The sequence below is a fragment of the Corvus moneduloides genome, chromosome 1, assembly GCF_009650955.1.
Source record: "Corvus moneduloides isolate bCorMon1 chromosome 1, bCorMon1.pri, whole genome shotgun sequence".
Taxonomy (NCBI): domain Eukaryota; kingdom Metazoa; phylum Chordata; class Aves; order Passeriformes; family Corvidae; genus Corvus; species Corvus moneduloides.
In genome coordinates this window covers 25026169-25043710 of record NC_045476.1, presented here as the reverse complement: position 1 = coordinate 25043710, position 17542 = coordinate 25026169, and the positions used below count along the sequence as shown (strand labels likewise).

At 38.4% G+C, this 17542-nt stretch overlaps 1 protein-coding gene across 8 annotated transcripts in view; it reads right to left on the bottom strand.

The window, feature by feature from the left end:
- The window catches only part of PDE1C (phosphodiesterase 1C), a 367759-nt gene that overhangs the window by 13956 nt on the left and 336261 nt on the right, over nucleotides 1-17542 (bottom strand). For 7 of the 8 annotated variants that reach the window (XM_032102433.1, XM_032102379.1, XM_032102404.1 and 4 more), the window contains 5 exons: nucleotides 17219-17300; nucleotides 10960-11080; nucleotides 9591-9766; nucleotides 6434-6592; nucleotides 2920-2994 (listed from right to left, as the gene is read on the bottom strand). In XM_032102433.1, the coding sequence (XP_031958324.1) occupies nucleotides 2920-2994; nucleotides 6434-6592; nucleotides 9591-9766; nucleotides 10960-11080; nucleotides 17219-17300 (613 nt within the window). The remainder of the gene's footprint in view (nucleotides 1-2919; nucleotides 2995-6433; nucleotides 6593-9590; nucleotides 9767-10959; nucleotides 11081-17218; nucleotides 17301-17542) is intronic. The other variant, XM_032102397.1, reaches the window with a different exon arrangement.

The window sequence follows — 17542 nt, the reverse complement described above, 5'->3', positions numbered from 1 at the left end:
ATGGCATCCCCATATTTATTTTCTGGAAACTGAGGAAAAGGGCAGTACTGAATAACAAGCAGTATCTCCCACAGGAAAAAAAACCCTATAATATGAAGATCAGATTAACATGAGAAGACTAGTCTATATTCAAGAGACTTGCACAGGATTTTAAAGCGGTTAAGTCTGAAATCCAAAGTATGACTGCAACTTACACAGCCATCCTCAAACTAGCTTTACTGCAGTTGGTTTTGGTATGGATAGACTTAGTCATACAAATCTCTGGCTAGATACGTAGTTCCTCACACTCTGAATGAGCTTGATCCTTGTTCCTGGAGGCATGCCCACTTAAGTATTATTTTGTACCTTCAAGGTAACTGACACAGAAACTACATTTCACACCTATGACTACAGGGTATACATGTCGTTTCAACATCTTTGTGTCAACATGACTAGCTATTCTATATCTCTCTAGTCACTAGGTTCCCCATGTAGTAGAAGGACAAACATATTAGAATTATTTTGGCATGTATGTATGTCTGTAAGAAGATACTACAATAGCTTCCTTTGTATATAATTACAAAAACAACTTGGATACATATCCTACAAAGATTTATGCAAAATATACTCTGCAGCTTTCTTTTCTGAGTGCAGGATGCCTGCACAGTAGGACAGACTGTTGTCAGTTGAGTTCAAGACTTCAGCTGATGCAGAAGGGTACTGGTGAGAAAGCTGAAGCTCTTATGTTAAACACACATAAATGGGCCTGTTTAACACAAATATTCCCCAGCTGCACACTGAATAGAGGTTGTAAAACCCAAGAACAGAACAGAGGTTGTAAAACCCAAGTACCCTTGCCCCTGAAAAAAGTCCAGGCTGAGTTTCACCCACCAGCAAATTACATGTGGTGAGCACATTATAGCCATAATCTCAATCTTTCTAATTGTTAAATCTTTTTTCCAGCATGTGACATGTGAAAGACCATGCACTGGCACAAGAGAAAGCATATGTTTGAGTAAACATTTCAGTAGTCTGCAAACAGCTGTGTATTATCCATGGATAATGTTCCTTTCTCCACACCCCTCACGTGGCTGGTAAGGAGATTTGCTCTGGAGTGGGTAATGGACAGAACAGGTTGTGCAGTATTTGGCAAAGCAGAAGCTCCGTTCTAGCATTTTTCTTTTTTCTTTCGAAGGTACATAATTCACAATATTTTTTCTGATTTTTATCAATTAGACAATTAACTATAATCTGCCTCCACACTGAATGAGAAATGGCCTACAAATTGTTTTTGCATGGTTAGAGTTGCTTATTCACTGTAATCAATTGGTCCCATGGTACTGGTCTTTTCCCTAAAGAGATGGACTTAGCTATCTCTTACAAGACAATAAATAACAAATACAAAAACACCAAAGATAAGCGACTTGCAAAGCACCAAATTCACATCCTCAATCTTCAATCTTCAAGTTAGTATGAAACATTCACTTCTTGGTCCTCCAGCCCAAATAAACAGGTGGCTCTAATCTTTCTAAGACCTTGAGAATGAAGGCCTTCAAATGTAACCTTTTCCTCAAAGTTAGAGACTCATGGGTCTACTCTCTTGGCTCAGCTGGTGCTCCTGAGTCATCCTAAAAAAGCCCCAGTGTTTCTGCATTCACCTGGTCCTGCAAGGACTGCAGCCTTCCGGCACAATGGTTGCTCAGCCAGCACCCATCAGAGTAGGGAGAGCAGTCATTCTGCCCATTAATCTTTCTGGAGTCTCGATAGTTACATATAGAACTGCACATACTCATGAAAATCTGAAAAGTCATATGTTATTTGAGTATTTATGCTTAGTTTCTGCATGACTGCAGTAAGAGCTATGATTGGTACTTGTTCAAGACTGTTTTCCTTACAGACATTTAACTGAACTATATAAGTAACATGACCTCTTAACAAAAGAACTGAAGTTTTCTAAACAGTTGTTACTAAGGGGCCTCTTAAGAAAAAGTACATAATAATTTGTCTGAAATTAATACATGCTTCTAGATTGAATTTTCTACATGTTTAGTTGAGGTATAGTATTTTCTTCTTATTTACCACTTTGCTAGAGAAGTAGGAATTTAAATAATTTTGATGGTTTTGACCATCAAAACAAAGCACTATATTGTTTATATTTAGGAATAGTTACATTTCAGTGAATTTCACTGATATATACAGAAAGAAAATGCTAGAAAATTTGGTCCCATTTATTTTGCTACCTAATAATTCAGCAATTGTCTTTGAGGCAACGTGGTTCAGATACTATCTCAGAGGCCTGTGGTACACAGGTGAAGAAGTGCAAAAGTGTAAACACACTGTAGAACTTAGACGTTTTTCCAAACTGCTGAGGCTGCTAAAATGTCTGCGGACCTCTACACTAGGCTCAGACTCATTTGAAATTATTCCCAGGTGCCCTTGAAACCATCCTATGTCTTGGGATTGCTACAGTTAAAAAATGTTTCAGCAGCCTCCCATTTCAATTGCATCCTTAATAGGACCTCTTGTGAGAATTTTTCTTAGGTCTGTTTTTTTCATGTCCAGTGCAGCCTGTCCTTACAGACAGAAGAATACAGCCCAAAGAAAGTCAGAAGGATATCATCTCACAAATCTCCATTTCCTATTAAGCAACTCTAATAATCCAGGATTTTTCTTTCAGACACTGTACAAAAATTGATGGATAAGGCTTACCAGCGGAACTAAGTGGTACTAGGCATTATGTCAAAGGAATGATTTTCCCTCAGAATGCTTCAATGGCTTTTTTCAAATCTAATGACTGTTTCTGGTAAGTTTGTTTCTGGTAAGTCTGTTTCTGGTTACCACACAATTTTTTTTGGATTTAGAATAAACTGGAGATGTTTAGGAAACAATAGATTGCATATAAAAATGGGTGTCAAAAATGCAATAAAATGCTGTCCTTACCATCTGTTTTCTTTGATTCATCCCCCACACTAAATTTATCTTTTCTGTCCAATTTATTGTCTTCCTTTAATTCACCTAGAAATAAGCAATAAGAAGCAATAAGAAACACTATAAGCATTTTAATGCAGAGTGCATTTTAATGCTTGTAGCTCAGCGAAATTGCAACACCCAAAGGAGATGTTCCTTAGGAGGAGAGGTCTGAATTCAAAAGGAACTGAATTAACACATTTTCATAGAACAGCACCAGAAAAAATTCATCCAACTCCTACAGATAAGCAAGCTTTACAATCTACTTATACATTTCTTCTAATTATGAAAACCTTTTAAAGTTCGTATGCAAGCTCACAATTCCTCTGATTGTATGTAGGCCAGTAAAAACCTGATCATAAGCTTCATTTCAGAATCAGGAGTCTGAAACATTTATGCTTTCCAAAGAAATAAGATCCTTCAAGGCTTCATCATAAGTGTCTGTTTTAAAGAACCATCTTAGATACCCTGAACAGGCCTGTGTAATTTTGCCTTACTTTCTCTTACTAGATTCCTTTATCTACAGATTCATTTGTTTTGATATCAGGGAACAATCCTCCTAGCACTGATCATTGCCTTTAGAGTCTCTGTAGCAAACCAGAAAATCAAGGCCTTTGGCAGAGAAATGGTTCATGCAGAATGAAAATAGCAACTTAAGATGGGGTGTATTTTATGAAGCCAGGAACGTCAACCAAGAGTCATTCTTTTTTTGGTCCTCTATTAGTCATACAGCAAAGCACATCAGACCTTACCAGACCATCCCTTCACTGAATGAGAATGCCAAATGCTAGATCAAATAAAAAATAACTTAAAGGGAAAGCTGTAGCAGAACAGAATTATTTCAGCTGCAGTGTCCAAACAGTATGAAAGGTCTTCTTCCTTTTGTGATGCACACCTCAACACAAAAAGCTGTAAAAGTCTCACTTCAGAATTTTGTAAATGTGAGGCTGTATTACAGTGATGCTTTTTCCATCTGTATTACTATTTTTGGTACTATAACTACTTCCCAGCCTTTGGATCAAGATTAAAGGTATTAAGTGTTAAAGAGGATGTGATCTGCCTTCAAAATACTCATGGGCAGTGGATATTTATTTTTGGAACAGCTTAAAAAAAGAAAAATTCTAGAGAAACAAGGTCTCCCTCTTCCACAATGTGCCTTAATCATTAGCATATTTATTGTTCTTGGATGGTAGTGGATCAATCTCTCTCTCCAATTAAGCTTCATCATAGTATAAAAGAGGAATGGTTTTCAAACCCAAAAATATTTAACAAGATAGAACCAAAGCGTGCTCTGTTCAGCTTTTATTCAAAACTTTTCATGTTTATCTTCCTAAACTCACTGTGTGGGTGAAAAAAAAAATGAATGCAAGATGATACAGGACTAGCAGCACCCTCCTCATCTGATCACACTGCCACTGAGTTGGGGTCTTTGTACAGAGAGGTTGTGAGCAGATCCAACAGGGTTTAGGTGTCTGTTTGATGAAGGCGGTCTTAAAAAAAAAAGGGGAACTGAAACAAAAATGCACCTAGCAAAGCACAAAAGTCTTCTTGCATTTCCTCCACTTTCATACAGCTGATGGTAGTGATGAGCTAACAGTGCTTTTTTGACCATTGCATAAACAAGTTGCTTGACCCTAAGTGTGTGCAGGAAAAATGCCAAACATCTACACATGCACTATTTCAGAGTTCAATCTCTCGGAGAAAGCACAGGGCAGTGAATGACAGAGACACTTTAAACTCACCTGATAACACAATTTCTGAACTTACAGGGAATATTATGAAAAGGGGACTTTTGAGTAATGTTGTATCTACCATGTCATACTGCCAGCAGCAGAGCAGAATAATGATCATGTTGATCTTTTTGAAAGGGATTACAGAGGCAGAGAAATAATAAGACAAATACATTAGATGAGATATTAACATGCAGGCATAAAGGAAGCTGTGGCGAATCCACAGATATGAATGTTTTCATCAGTCCCCAGAGACTCTGTAGTGATTGTACCTCATAAAGGCCTTATCCCATAAACAAAGGAGTAGAATTTCTTTTCCTGAGGAAGACACTAGTTTTCAAAAATTATAATTCCTTTCAAAGCACTTTTGACAACTGCAGCAGAGACACATTGCTGAAAAAGGTACAAGCAAAATCACTACAGTAGTATTAATCCCCATATTGTTAGAAGCATGCAACACAAAGGATTTTGGAAGAAAAGTCTGGTGCAGTCTAACTGGGATTTCATGTGCCCCTGACCTTTTTGTCTTCCTGAGGAGCCCATTCCATTCACACATGTAGCACTGTCTGAAGAAAAATCCCATACATTAGAGTGAATGACAGCTTTGATTCCCACAGTCCTTCCAATCTAAAAAACCCCTAAGAATGAAGGAATTACTGGGAAAGGCCAGCAACCCTGAGAATGATATCAGGAATTTTTTAAACACAATTTCTGCATCTCCTGCCATCTAAACTCACTGCTTGAACCTGGACTTTCAAAGCCTAAATGCTCATTCTGTCTTTTTCTAAGAGGAGGCTTCTAAGTGGTTTTTTTGCTACTTTTGGACTGCATGACACTAGCCAAGTTTGTGATAAGTCACATGTGACTGTACTGCCAGTTTTTGATATTGGCTCCAGGGAGCAGGAAGTGTGCTGGGAAGGACAGTGAAATAGCCAAGAGACAAGTGATCTCTTCTATTGGGTTTAATAAGTGTTTTTAATGTTTAATGGAATTTTCAAACTTTTTTTCCACTTTTTTTGGGTGCAGAATGGGATTCTTATTTTAACTCAGTTCTACAGCAAGTTAAAAACACCGGAATAAAATTTCTGTAAAAAAAAAACCCTCAAAAAATAAAGGCTCATGACTGTCCTTGTAAAAAAATAAATGGGGTAAAGGAAGTATAGATGAAATAAATCCTAAAAAATTAGTTGAGAAAAATTCTCTGTTCCAAAACATATTTGGATCTGAGGTTCAAATCAAAGATGTCTTTAATTTGCTTTAAAACGAGTTTGTAAGCCAACTTTGGCTTCTCCTCTGTCGTTTACTCAAGCAATGAAGATGTTCTTTGAAGCAGGAATATTTGTTTCAGCTTTCCATGCTGTGAATCATAAGAGGCAACTTCAGTTCCATGACAAAAATAATTTTTCCTTTTTTTCCAAGCAGGTATGATGAACCCCATCTACAGAAGAACACTACTTTTAATTTAGTTTCTGATTCCCATATGTAGGTGACTATGCCTATGTTCAGGAAGAGATTCTGGGCCCGGGAATGCTTTTTCAGGACATCAGGTTCCCCCATCACTAAGGTGAGATACTGGTTTTAGGGCTGGATTTATGTTTCAGTGGAAGGAGAGAACTCACCATTCCGGACATACTATTTCTCTCCTCCCACAATGTGATGAGGATCCATTTTCTTATCTGTCCTAGGTGCATTTTTCCCTTGATAGGCCTCGTGTTTGCTCATACCACTTTGCCAAGTGCCCTTTACAGGATTCTTACCAGAATCTGCACTTTCGCTTTCCCCAGGATTTGGATCTTTTTTCTTTTCTGTCTTTGCTTCTTTGACATCTTCACCTGGCTTCCCATCCTGTTTGTCTCTTTCCTTTTCATCTGTTCCCTGATAAGCATTTTCCTCTGCTTCTTTCTTAGCTTTATCTTCTGCATCCTCAGCAAAGACAGAAGCCAAACAAGGAAAGAAATCACAACTATCAGTCAATTTGACAAGAACAACTCACGTGTCTAAATCTACTTCAGCTTTTCACACGCAAACAAATTTTCTAAGATAAATGTAGAAACTGATTTGACAATGGAAAAAGAATGTAGGAGGACATTTAACAAAATATTCTGAAAATAACCCCCCTGGTTGTCCTAAATGTATATTATGCACATGTCCTATTTTTACCATAAAAAGTTCACCTTTGAAAAAGTGGTTCCTCATAATTCTTAAAAGGCAAAAAGAGATACTAGCTACTAAATGCTGTAGGGATGTCTCATAGATTTCACAGAACATTCTCAGTTGAAAAGGGACCCATAAAGTGCAACTTTTATATGAATGGGCCATACAGAGGTCAAGGCCATGCTCTAACCATCTGAGCTAATCTCAGGGTCTCATGGCATACAGAATGATTCCTCTCATTTGGGGATCTGAAAAAAAAGCTTTATTTTGCGCCTGGACCACAGGACAGAACTTTGCATCAAGAGAATCAGGCTTGCTACAACACCATTGGATGAGTGTCTCTTGCCAAAAGTAGTGTCAGAAGATACTATATCCAAATGGTGCTTTGTACGTTAGAGTGTTTGTTTAGTCAGTTCTTTTGTTTGTAGCTCTTTAATGACGATCATTTAGGCAAAAAAAAATCAGTAATAAACTCACTTTTCTCATCCAGTATAAGAAATTTTCTATAAATATCATAGGATAAAAATAGCTCACTGAGGCTTCTAGGGACAATGCCATTACCAAAGGGAATACAGTATTGTACAAATAATTTAATAATAATATTAGCTACAAAAATAGCAATAATAGGTTCCTTCCTTTCTGATCCCCAATTTCTATTTGCTGTCAACAAACAGTAAATGCTTCTGTATTCTCTTAATAATAATTGTTTGCACTGGTTATGCATCTTGAGTGCAAGACACCAGTTTGACAAGGATCAGCAGTTTAAGCCCCTGCTATGTGGCAGGCCTTGCTGCAAGACAGGTAAGGAGGGTGCTGAAGAAACTTGCTGCAAGTCAGGAGAAAACAGCAGCCGAACAAAGATACTGATGCAAGTGGGCTGGAGTCCAAAACCAGTTCCTTAGTCCTTAGCCCATACAAAGATATGCTGAGCCATGTGTTTGTATAACTCTTTCAGGATTCAAAAAATATGCATGCTTGTACTGCTAAATGTACCTCGAAACACAGAAATTATGTAAAAGTCCCCCACAGTTCTGTCTTTCGCATAGGATTTTTATATAGTAAATGCTTAGTCAAGAAAATATATATGGTACATGTTGAAATTAAATTCTTAAAACTAGTTACCTGTATTGTAACTTCATTCACTCAACGCTCCTATACTGTGAGACATTGAACATGTTAAATGCTTTGCTTGTTTGGTTAGCTTTAATTTGGTCCATAAGGAACTGATAGATATTAAACAAACAAACAAAAACAAACAAAGAAACCCATAACAAAACAAAAATAAACAAACAAACAAACAAACAAAAACCAACAAAAACCACACCAAAAAAAACCCACCAAAAAATAAAGTCCCTGGAAAATAAATAGATTTTGAATTATGTTTTGTTTTCACTTTCATGGAATGCCTAGGAAATGTTTTTCATTAATGGCAAGTTTTAATCACAAAGGAAAGTTTGGTTTGAATAAAACATGATTTCCTGAACCTTTAGACAGGTCTTTCAGTTGAAGAGGAAAAATCTGCTCTGACACTTTGGAGAACTATGCCAAATCCCTAAAGTCACAGCCACATAATACATTAAAATCAAACTCCTTCCATTTATATGAAATAAAACAACTCCATTAAATAAGGGATTGAGCAACAACTATTCAGATCAGAGAATAAATTGTATCATTATACCTAAATGATTCTCAAAATGTGGGTCTCAGTATTTCCAAAAGAACTCCAATAATAGAGATTTGCTAATGTCTAACTTATTAGACATTATAATAATGTTTATAATAACCTGCCAATTTTTTCTCCTCTTAATGGTCCAGGGTATTTGAATTAAAAATAGTTTCCTTTTTTGCAATAGTCTTCAAAAAACTGCTTTCAGCTATACACTTTCTTATCTATAAACAAGTTACAACTTTCATTGCTGTACTCTGCATTGTCTACAACTGGTTCATATGTTTTATCAACGGCAGTGGCCAAAACTGGACACAGAAACAGCACTGAGGGCTTTTTTACTGCTGAAAAGATGAGAAGAATGCCAGACAGATCTTAGAAGCAAAGTCTTTTGGGGTTTTTTGGTTGGTTTTTTTTTGGGGGGTGGTGGGGGTGGTGGGTTGCTTTGTTTTGTTTTGCTTTGTTGGGTTTTTTCAGTGGTGGTGGGTTGATGGCTGGGATTTTTTTTCAGTTTCATGACAGTATTGAACCCTGGTAAACTTTCAACCAACATATATTCTCATATTCTTCTGAAATGTTTGCAGTCCTTCCCAGACTGATGAACACACACACAATTGCAGCTTCGTTCCTAATTAATTTTCCAAGTTATCACCAGAAATATGAAACCAGCTGTGAATACAGAATATCCTGTCCTCCTCCCCTGAACTATCCCCCAATTACCATCCATCTCTTAAACTACCACCTTGTTTCAAATTGAACAATGAACAATTGTAAACCTGTACCTACAAGTACTGTTCCAACTATTTTTCCACCCACTGTGAGTGTGATTTGTGATTTCAGGGGAACTCCCTTTCAATTTTTTTCCTCCCATTGTTCACATCCTCTTCGTTATGTACACTTACACCACGTAAGAAGAATATAAGGCACAGAGGAGTCACAATGTCCCTATCTTTCTGAATTCAAAGTGAGTTGTTGAACTCAAAAAGCAGATTCTTTCAAACTATCAGTGCTTACTTTGAGAATGGTTAGATTGAAGATGAAGAAGAAGAGGTCAGCAGAATTTTTACTCTTTCACTAAGAAGCCTGGCTGTTACCTTTGGTGGCTTGCACCTTCCATTTCTCCCTGTTCTGCTGCACCACCTCAGTCCAGGTGGTTTTAAAACATTTGAAGTCTACAGTGAGTATGGAGCAGTTGAGTGAGGCACTTCCTTCGGATCCAGTGCTCTTGACACTTGATCTTTTAACTTCAGAGGGACTAATGCTATTCAGACTGGGACACAATATCACAAAACACAGAAGAAATCAGTATTCCATACACTCAAATACAGCTAAGAAAAAATAATGGTTGAAAGTCAGATAACAGAGCCACCCTGTAAAAATAAGCTTGAATACCTTATCCTTACCCTCTCTCCCACCCCAGGCCAACCAATGTTAAAGCAAAGAGTACAAGTAATTAGAAATAAAGGGCTGCTTTTCCCTTTCTATATTTTGGCATTCTTAGTCACTAAGAAATAGAATCAGTCGAAGTGCTGTCACTACTTTTTTTGTGTATCTCCTCTCCCTAAATCTTACTGGAGAGTCAGACAATTCTAGAAATCAAATATATCAAAGGAGGAGGCTCCTAAAATTCACCAATGGGAGGTATTAAGCACAGGTCAATCAATCTCTGTGAAGGGCTTGATGACCTCAGCTGAGGCTCAGGCACTTGTTTCTGTTACAGATCCTACAGCTGACTTTTGAGGATAGATGCTTTTATTGTGAACATTTTAATAAAGGCAACAAGCTTACTGACATAGAAAGATATTAGTGTTTGGTCTTTGCTCAAGAGCAAAGAAGTCAGCTGGGAGAGCGAATCCTGACTTGGTACCCCTACTCTAGGGAGCACCACCCATGTGGCATTTGAATTCCAAGATATGCCTTGTCAATTAAACTATTAAAAGAGTAGTATCTCTAAAACAGCAGTGCAGGTTCAATTGGCCAAGACTTCCTACACCTAAATTCCAGGTAAATTCTGGTGGTTCTTCGTGCATTTGCATAACCCTAAATACTATCTAGCCCTAAAAGTGGGCTTATTCTTTCCAGCCATCATTTGTGTTTCAATCCCATTTATACTTCTAGACACGAAGAAACAAGTGCCTCCCAATTACTCTCATCACCTTCTCTCTGACATTAGTGACTGAGAGAGCATTGAGAGTATATCTGAGAGTGCATCTGATTGCATGGCTGTAACCATTTGTGCTCCTTGTCTTAGAAGGCTGATGCCACCCTGCTCCCTCTTGGACCTCCTCCAGGCTGGACTTCCCTGCACGAAGTCACCTCACAAGGTGAGCTGCAATGTTGACAATGCAGATATGGGTCTTTAAGCCACAAGAAGGACATACACTGTAGGAGGGGGGAAATCAGGGCAGTTGATTGCAATGGCAGCTTGTGCAGAGTGAAGGGAGAGGGTGCAAGGCTATTCACCTGGAACGCCTAAATCCAGACATGCCAGAGTGGGAAGCTTCATCAATTAGCGGAGTCACAATTTTCTCTGTCATGTCGGTCAACACAGTAAAGGTGGGTTCCACAATGAAATCAATGAAACCTGAGAAGAAATACAAGCAGAGTCAAGCAGGCAAGAGAAGGATTTATGTGGAGTCCCTGCTTCAGTGAATACAGATGACCACACTGTAAATAACAGAGTAAAAAATTATACCTTGAAAGAGGGATAGGCAAATACTAGAAAGGGAAAACTGAGTTATACATTAATCCCTGACCCAAGACCCTCAATATAGCATGCAATAAAAGGTACCTACTTAAACACTGGAAAGAAACTGTGTCAAATCAGAACATAAACAGACTCATCAAGACTTGTTTTGTATGAGGAGTAGTGTGATATTGAAATCAAATTCCTAGTAGATTTTGATAAAAATAAAGTTCACCTTGAATGAAGAATTGTCTCAAAGAAGAAAATTAATGTAACAGTAATAATAGCAGTAAGCTTAAACCTCCCTTACTGCATATCAGTATGTTGTTGTGAATTCTCTCTCCTCGGTGTTTGGCCAGATTTTTCTTGTTGATAATAAAACAGATCTAGATGCTTTTCCCACATTTTTTTAATATTAAAAAAGGGGAAAAAATAAATAATTTTTACTTCAGTATACAGTTTGACAGAGATGAATATGGCTCTGATCTGAACGTTGGGAAGTGCAGACTGAAGAGTCCTATGGCCATAAGATCATGAGATGAAGGAAAATCCAAATTGCATGAATACAGTGTGGAAGTGAGTAGCTTACAGTAGCTTATACATTTCCCTAATTCTTTTAGCACTTCACTTATGAAATTTCTTAGTGCCACAGGTAGTTAAGGAAACCACAAAGTCCTTAATCCCTCCTAAGGCACACTGAGATCCAGTTTACAATTACTACTGTTACAAATCCCTGCTATTACAATTTTTAGATATGTGTTAATTATCAACAGTTAATTATTCATTAATAATATTGTAATTTCTCTGACCAGGTGCGTTGGTTTTGTACAGCCTGGTTTTTGGTAACAGGGGGGCCACAGAGGTGGCTTCTGTGAGAAGCTGCTAGAAGCTTCCACCATGGCCAGCAGAGCCAATCCCTGATGGCTCTGAGCATGGACATGCCACTCGCCTAGTCTAGGCCCATTAGAAAGGTTGGTAATGCCTCTGTGATAACATATTAAAGAAAAAATCAAAACAAAGTGGGCACACACATTTTTTTCTTCTAGTCAGAGAAGAGGAGGAGGTGAGAACATGTGAGGGAAAACAACATGGAGACACCAAGGTCAGTGAAGAAGGAGGGGAAGGAGGTGCTCCAGGCACTGGAGCCAAGATTCCTGTGCAGGCCATGGTGATGACCATGGTGAAGCAGGCTGTCCCCCTGCAGCCCATGGAGGTCCACGGGGGATGAAGAGATCTACCCACAGCCTGTGGGGGAGGTGCTCACACAGGAGCAGGTGGATGCCTGGAGGAGGCTGTGATCCAGTGGAAGACCCAGTGGAGAGAGGGGGCCCTGCTTCCAGGCTGGAGCAGCCTGTCCCTGGAGGACTGCACCCCATGGAAGTGCACACCTACACCCATGCCACAGCAGTTTTGGGAGGACTGTCTGCTTGTGGGTGGAACTCACATTGCAGCAGTTTTGGGAGGACTTCCGCTCATGAGGGTGGACACACGCTGGAGAAGTTCATAGAGAACTGTCTCTGTGGGAGGGACCCCATGGTCTCACAGGGGAAGGACTCCTCTCCTGGAGCAGCAGAAGAAAACCTCAGGTGATGAACTGACAAAAACCCCCATGCCCTGTCTTCCTGCACTGTTGTGGGAAGGAGGGAGGGGCTGGGAGAAAAAAGGTGTTTTAAGGACTTCTTTAATTTCTCATTATCGTCCTTTGACTCTGTTAGTAATACATTCACTTTGAAACATGAAGTTGAGTCTGTTTTGCCCTTGGAATGTTTTCTCCCTATCCTTATCTCAACTCATGAACCCTTCGTTAAATTTTTCTCTCCTCTGCCCAGCTGTGGCAAGGGAGGGTGAGCAAGTGGCTTTCATGGGTGCCTGGTGTTGGGCTAGTGTCAAACCACGACTCCAGGTCACGATGTGTTTCTACAGCACTGGTGATTCTGGGTGATAACTGAACAACAAAAGAAGAAGAGACCATGTGGTTCAGGCACTTGAATTCACATATGCTTCAATCCACATCTTGAGTGCAAAGCAGTGGAGCATTCTCCTAGTTCCATTTCCCTCCCCCATATTTTTGCTAAATTTCTAAAAGGATGGATTATTATGTGTATTTTCATGCCAATCAAATTAAAAATGTTACTTTCAAGTAACATTCTGTAAATCTGGAGACACATTCAGTCTTATCTGAACATGTGAGTCATGTGCCTCCATAACACTGAGTCAGTCCTATCTATTAAAATTTAGGAAAAAAAGAATTCTCAGGTAGTTAATCAGAAATGCATGCAGTATACAGCTTGAACAGGAAATTGTACGCTAGATCATAACCCAGATAGTCCCAGTAAACTTCATATAATTTTTTTAAGCACTGGGAATTTTACTGACTGAGAACAGTGGTCAGTGTGCCACAGGAATCCTAAGGATAATGAGAACTTGATTTACATGTTTGTGTGTCTGTCTGTCTATATGTCTCTTCTATTCCCCTTCACTCAAAAACTTATTTGCCTTTTAATGACCGAAGAAACCCAAGTCATAGTACCTTGTCATTCTGCTCAGCAAGTAATACCACTGCCATTTGCTCCATCACCACTAAGAACCCTGAGGCATGCAAGTCTCTGATATCAGACACATGAGTATGTCACAACTTCAGCAGCAAGACAGTGGCATCTGTTTTGTGAGATACTGAACAGTTGCACGTAAACACATTAAACAGTTGTGTTTAATAAACAAGTTTTCCCTGTGAGAGGTCTTGCATCTCATCAACAAGGACAAGCAGAGGTGCCATAGGTAAACAAACTCAAATACATAGGAAAACTTTTCTTTGATAAGTGGTGTTTTTTCCTCTATTCCCTGTAACATGAGTAAGTTACTCAACTATGTTACCTTACAATGGGGATTATAATAAAGTTGGAATTTCTGCTATTGTAGGAAAAAAAATTAGGACTTTATTAAAAATTGTGTAACTTTTGCCATATTCTCACATGCCTCCCCCCCTTGTGTGTTCTCACCCTTTACCTGAAGACATTGAGATTTAAACATGGTGATTTAGTTTGCTAATTAAAACCCTGAATATCAAACAATGAGCCTGAGTTTTAAAACCTATTAATACTAATGACCAGTTTATCATCCTTTTTCTCCTTCAATAGAATGAGCAGGATAAACATTTCTGTATCCTAGACACCAAGATGATTTTACTAGTTAATGCTGCATGCTAGGAGTGAATTCCAGGCATATGCCTACTGTTCATTCATTATACCTGTGAACATCAACACAGGAAAAATTGGGTAGATAGTTTCTCTAAAGTCCACCATAAAAAAAATCAGCAGCATGCACTTATCAGCCTTTATCCAATGTTTTCTGAAAGTGCATTTTTATTTCTTGACAGTAAAAGGACAAAAATAAAAGCCCGCTGTTGCATTTATCAGCTGCAAAAGAGGACAATGACAATAAAGGCTGATCTTCAATAACACAAGCTTCCTAGAGATTGAGCCAGAGAAGTTTTAGCTCTAGATATTCTTGTTGAGAAATAGGAAAGTCTTGGTCTGGTTTTCTTTGTAGTTTTTTTCTCTGACAAGCAGCTTGACTTCCCAACAAAAATTTCTCCCAATTTCTGTACTACACTATGGTACAGAAATATTTGCCATACTCATTCTATTGAATTAGGAAAAGGATAATAAATTGGTCATTATAATTAACATTAATAGGTTTTCAAAATAAAGCTCATTAATTTATATTCATGGGGTTTTTATTTATCTGTTTAAACTGAACAATTTTTTCATAACCTGATGCAACAGGAGAGACACATTCTTTCCTTTGAGGAGATTTTTTTTGTTGGGTTGCTTAATTTCATGCAAAAAGTCCATACTGCCAAAACCTTCAGTCTGCATTTGTGAAAAACTTTCATTAATGAAAATGTGTGCCCACTGTTGTTGCATCTACAGTGACCTTACAGCAGCAAACCAGCAACTACAAACAAGTCGAGCCACCAGAACAGGATTTCTAGGCTGTGTCCTTGATAGAACCAAAAGTACAATTTTATTTCACAAAAAACAAAGGTTTTTTATTTGTGAGGATTGATGGCTTCTTGGTGCAGATAACAATTATAGAATCCCTAAGGTTGGAAAGGATCTTTAAAATCATCAAGTCCAACCATATAATAGTACAATTTGGAATTCAGTAAGAACTTACTTTGGCAAAGAAATGTAATTACTAGTCCAAGAAACAATTTGTTGAGGCTATTAATTAGATAAATGAATGAATGAAAAGACATTATTTGTCTGAGAATCTAGCCTACAACTTTGGAAGTCTTATCTCAGTGACAGCCAGAAAAAATAGGTGGTTTCAATTTAACAAAAGGGACATTAGAAAAAGACACTGTCAAAATGTGCAGCAGACTGAGAAATTAATAATTTTATAATGGTAGAAGGCAAAAATAAAGAGTAGTCTATTAATGTCAATGGATTATTAAAGTGCACAAATGAAATAGTATATGACTAAATAAGCCTGCCTTTGTCTACTGACAAGGGCCTCTAAGGTAAATTTTATTTGTGATGGTTTAATATAGCATTAATTTTGCAGTGGCTTGACACAAGGGGTATTGGAACAGAAGTTTCTTTCCTCTCCTGGTCTTTCTGAGCAAAGGAGCACAATAGGAGAGGACCAGGAAAACTGGTTCCCAAGCACAGACAACCCTATGTAGAGGGACCCCGGGGGAGGTACAACCCCTCTTCCCTGTAAGGAGTGAGGAACATATCTAAAAGCTGATAAAACAGATGTGTAAGAGAAGTATCCATCTGTACTTTCTCTCAAAGCAACCAGAGAGGGAGAGTTTATCTTCTCCCACAGCACAACAATAAACCTATGTCCTGGAGTCATCAGCATGAGTTTTAGCTGAAACTGTAGCACTTCAAGTTTGTTGCTGCTTTCCTCCAGGGAGCTACTGGCGGAACACACAGTTGTATGGTGGGTTATTGTTGCAGAGGAGTAAATGCCACAAGCCTGGTAAACCAAGCCAGGCTTGTATAGGGCCTTCTAACTCAGATTCTGAGGTGAATTGTCTAAACTTACAAAGCCAGAAAAATTTGGGATGCTGTCTCTGAGATAATGGCTTGCCTACCAGGAGCAATGAAATAATTTTAAACAGGAGCAGCTCTTAGCCAAATATATGAATCTCTACTTTCCTAGATTCAGGGAAATTTTTGTTTCATTCTTCGAGAGAAATTTCTTGCTTCAAATATTTTGTTTGGTTTTTATAATGTGTCTTCTGTCTTTCTGCAATTTTAGCGTCCAGGTTATCTTTCCTTCTTTATTCCATTTGGCTACCTATTCTCCAGTTGAGGCTGGAACATGCTCTTCTATATACTTCACTTACTTCCAAGGTATAAAAATCCACCCAGAAATCCACCTTTTCCATGTTCTCTTCATTGCACCAAGTCCCCTAAGCAGTTTCACTTAGCCCTTCTTGTTCTTTCATTAAATGTCAGGCTTGTTGCTTCATCCTTGCCCTAATTTTTCACTCAGTAACTGAAGGAGCGGTAGAGAAAGTCTGTTGGTGAGTCTGTAAAAAGATCTCTTTTTCTGAATGGGTGGCTCAGAAAAAGGTTTGCTAGTTGCTTGGCTTCAGTGAAAAATAATGGTTGGTTTAAAGCATTGGGAGGGAAAGGGTGAAAGGAATAAATTGTTTTGCCCAGGTCATCAAAGGAACTGACATTACATTTTCATATACACCAATGACACTCATTCACATGATATTCCCATGTGTGCCTTGTCTTCACAGCTCACAAAACCATGGAGTAAGTGTCATAACCAGGTACTGTAGTTATTTCTGCAGACACATCAGAGGTAACTTGGTTACTGTATGGAACCATCTCCATAAATTTAATGTCTCCTCTTTGAATTGTCAATCTGGAGGAAATAAAGCCATTGTGCCTTATTTCCTCTCTTTAAGATAGTTCCAAATGATGAGATCACTAGGATCTCAGCACTATTGGGAAGACAAAGTTTTTCTTTTAAGATGTTACTTTGCATGCACCAAAAGGGACATACCTATTTGAGATTGAGCAACCATAGTAGATTTCCGATCACACAGAGGAGAGAAGGGCAGCCCTAGTTCTGCTTCTTTGTCACCCTGGAGAAAAAAATTGACAAGAAATTTTAAAAGGAAAAGACACATTGTACTTTAATATCTTATATCACGACTGTAAAAGCCTCTCATTTTACTTTCTTTAATTAAGTTTGGACTTCATTTAGACAGCTTGTTTTTAACAGAAATTGTGGAGAATTTGAGTCTGGCTGGAAAAGTTGTAGTCCAAGGAGAAGTCGGTGAATTAAGCATCTTGATTCCAGTAACGTTTCATCAGAACTTTCCCT